The sequence below is a fragment of the Hypomesus nipponensis genome, chromosome 9, assembly GCF_054491055.1.
Source record: "Hypomesus nipponensis isolate SF chromosome 9, ASM5449105v1, whole genome shotgun sequence".
Lineage (NCBI taxonomy): Eukaryota > Metazoa > Chordata > Actinopteri > Osmeriformes > Osmeridae > Hypomesus > Hypomesus nipponensis.
The window spans coordinates 1,587,501-1,590,000 of NC_140369.1; the positions used below are offsets into that span (position 1 = coordinate 1,587,501).

Genomic DNA, 2,500 nt, shown 5'->3' on the forward strand with positions numbered 1-2,500 from the left:
GGAGCGACCCTCAGCAGCTGGACAGACCTGGCTCGCTGTGGGGAAGAGGGGAGGAGAGAGAGAGGAGAGAGAACAGAGAGCAAGCAGCTCCAGTGAGATTTACAGATGACGGCTCTGGAGAAGGCAGAGAGGGTGTGGCTATGGAGTGTGGACACAAGGATTTGACAAGCAGTGTTTTACATGAAAGAGAGAGCTCTTCAGTGGATTGTAGTCATTTGACAAAAAATGAAAACATCAAACAACAGAACCAACCCCTGCAGACACACATACATATTTTCTCACACGCAGACTAACACACCAACACACACAGACTCACACACCATTTGGCTGTTCATAGCTGTGATCTCAGGCTGACATTAAGAAATGTTCATCACTTGTTTTAGTCTTTTTTACAGAGAACTTACAATTGTGTAATTGTATTGTTTCATACCTGGACTTTTGAACAACATCCGATTATTGCCATTCCACCGCTGACGACAGGTGCTATGTAGGAGGTCCAATGAAACATAATGAGGAACAGATTTCCGTCGAGTATTTGGGATGTCGTGCAGCCGGCAGCCAGTAAATGGCGCTGCTGTGCCAAAACACTGCACTCTGTCAGAAGTTTGAATGAAAATGACAGGATATAAGTTTTGCTTCTTGTTTAGAGGTATTTAAGTATGGCTTTCTTGGAGCAGACGACTGTATTGTTGTTACTATATGAGTGTACACAGGTAAACCTTTATTAAAATGTGTTTCTCATTATGTCTGTGTCTGCACAGCTATCTCCTGTTAATTTTTCTTTGAATTATTCAATATTCAGACCGTGGCAAGAAAAACCTCCATAAAATAACTGGGAGCTCTTCTAAATGATTAATAAAAAAAGTCTAATAGTAGTTCAAAACAACGTTGGTCCACGCGTCTATTGTTATACTACTGCTCAGGGCGCTCTCTGGTGGTGAGTTGAAGGTGTTACAGCTTCAACAATAGGGCCAGGAAGCTCGTGGATACCGTGTGTTCAAAGGCAGCCGTTCCGACCTTTTCCCACTTTGCATAGCTCAATTATTTTTGCGGCCGCCCAACACAAGTTCATTACATTTTCGCTTTCATGGCAAAATATTTTGAGCGATCAAACAAGACAAAGTGTCCATCAGGGCCACAGTAAGCACACATTGTAAAGAGAGGTAACCTGCGTAACTACCACGGCCAATTATTAAGAATTTAAATAATCATTTACCAACAGTATATGTAAATATTGTGAAATGTATTAATTGTGTATTACCCTAGAGAACCATTAGTGGGCCGCAGCCCACAAGTTGAGAGTATCTGCTCTAAGTTTCTCTCACATGCTAGGCATGTACAGTTCAGCTGTAGGAGCCATAGGCACAGCCAACCCATAAATAACATCAGGGCAGAAGCAACTGTGTTCTCTGAGTGTCCCATTACAGCCAGGCTGTCTTAAAAGGTTTAGGTTCAACCTTCATTCTATAGACAAGTCTGTTACCCATAGTCAGTGCTGAAACGGACGAATCTATAGTGTAGGTCCAGGTGGATGGTTCGTAAAATCGAAACATTTCAACAAAGGACAAGAAATGTGATGAGTCATTGAGGTAGTATAAATGTATGAATTTATTGTCTAAAAATCCTTCTGACGCACTATGTTTTGAAATCAAAGATGCACCTTTCTTGCAGATAATATAGGCACTTGTTAATCACAGTCATCATACTGTAGTTGTGCATACACATTCCACAAAGTGTAGCTCTATGACATGATGTTGACAGTTATTTCAACTCATCCTGATGACTGCATTCATGATTTACTCACAAAATACACAACTGAGTCGTAAATCTTTTTTTCGTTTTGTGACCAGCAAGTTTCTCCATGAACCGGCCAACCAATCCTATCCCAGAATCCCTCCACTTCAAACAACCTACTCACAAGAGGAAGTTGAGATTCATAACGAATGAATGCCAGTTTGCCATGCTTTTGGGTTACCTGGGAAACGTTTGTTTACGTCTTACTACAGAGAAGGTAGTGTCCCGGATGCCATGTTTTTTAACAGGTTCATAACACATCACTATTTTAAGAATATGTGATCTGTTTTATATCTGGCATTACACTGAAGTATCAAACACCACAATGACTGATCAACACCAACGACATGCCTGCGTGTCTAAGAAAACTCCTCATCAAACTCAGCAAAATCATCTTCTTCCTCTGTTGGGACAACTTCTGGTGGTTCAATGTCCTCCTCTTTCACCTCCTCTTCCTCCCCCTCTGAAGCCTCGTCCTCCACAAAGTCCTCTTCCTCCTCCATCACCTCCTCTTCCTCCTCCATCACCTCCTCTTCCTCCATAGCTTTGTCTTCCATAAAGTCCTCCTCCTTTATCACTTCCTCCTCCTCCTCCATGTCTTGCTCTGCAATCGTCTCAGTAGCCTCCTGCTCCTCATCTAACACCTCCTCCTTTAACGCCTCCTCCTCAAGCTCTTCTGAAGACGGTTCAGTATCCAGCTCATCTG

At 42.4% G+C, this 2,500-nt stretch overlaps 1 protein-coding gene across 1 annotated transcript in view; it reads right to left on the bottom strand.

Moving 5' to 3' along the window:
- Window positions 1-1,590: 1,590 nt before the first annotated feature.
- Window positions 1,591-2,500, bottom strand: part of LOC146272266 (uncharacterized) — a 4,203-nt gene continuing 3,293 nt past the window's right edge. The window contains exon 6 of the mRNA XM_084704853.1: window positions 1,591-2,500. This exon is cut by the window's right edge and continues 262 nt beyond it. Coding sequence (XP_084560979.1) covers window positions 2,154-2,500 — 347 coding nt within the window. The 3' untranslated portion in view covers window positions 1,591-2,153.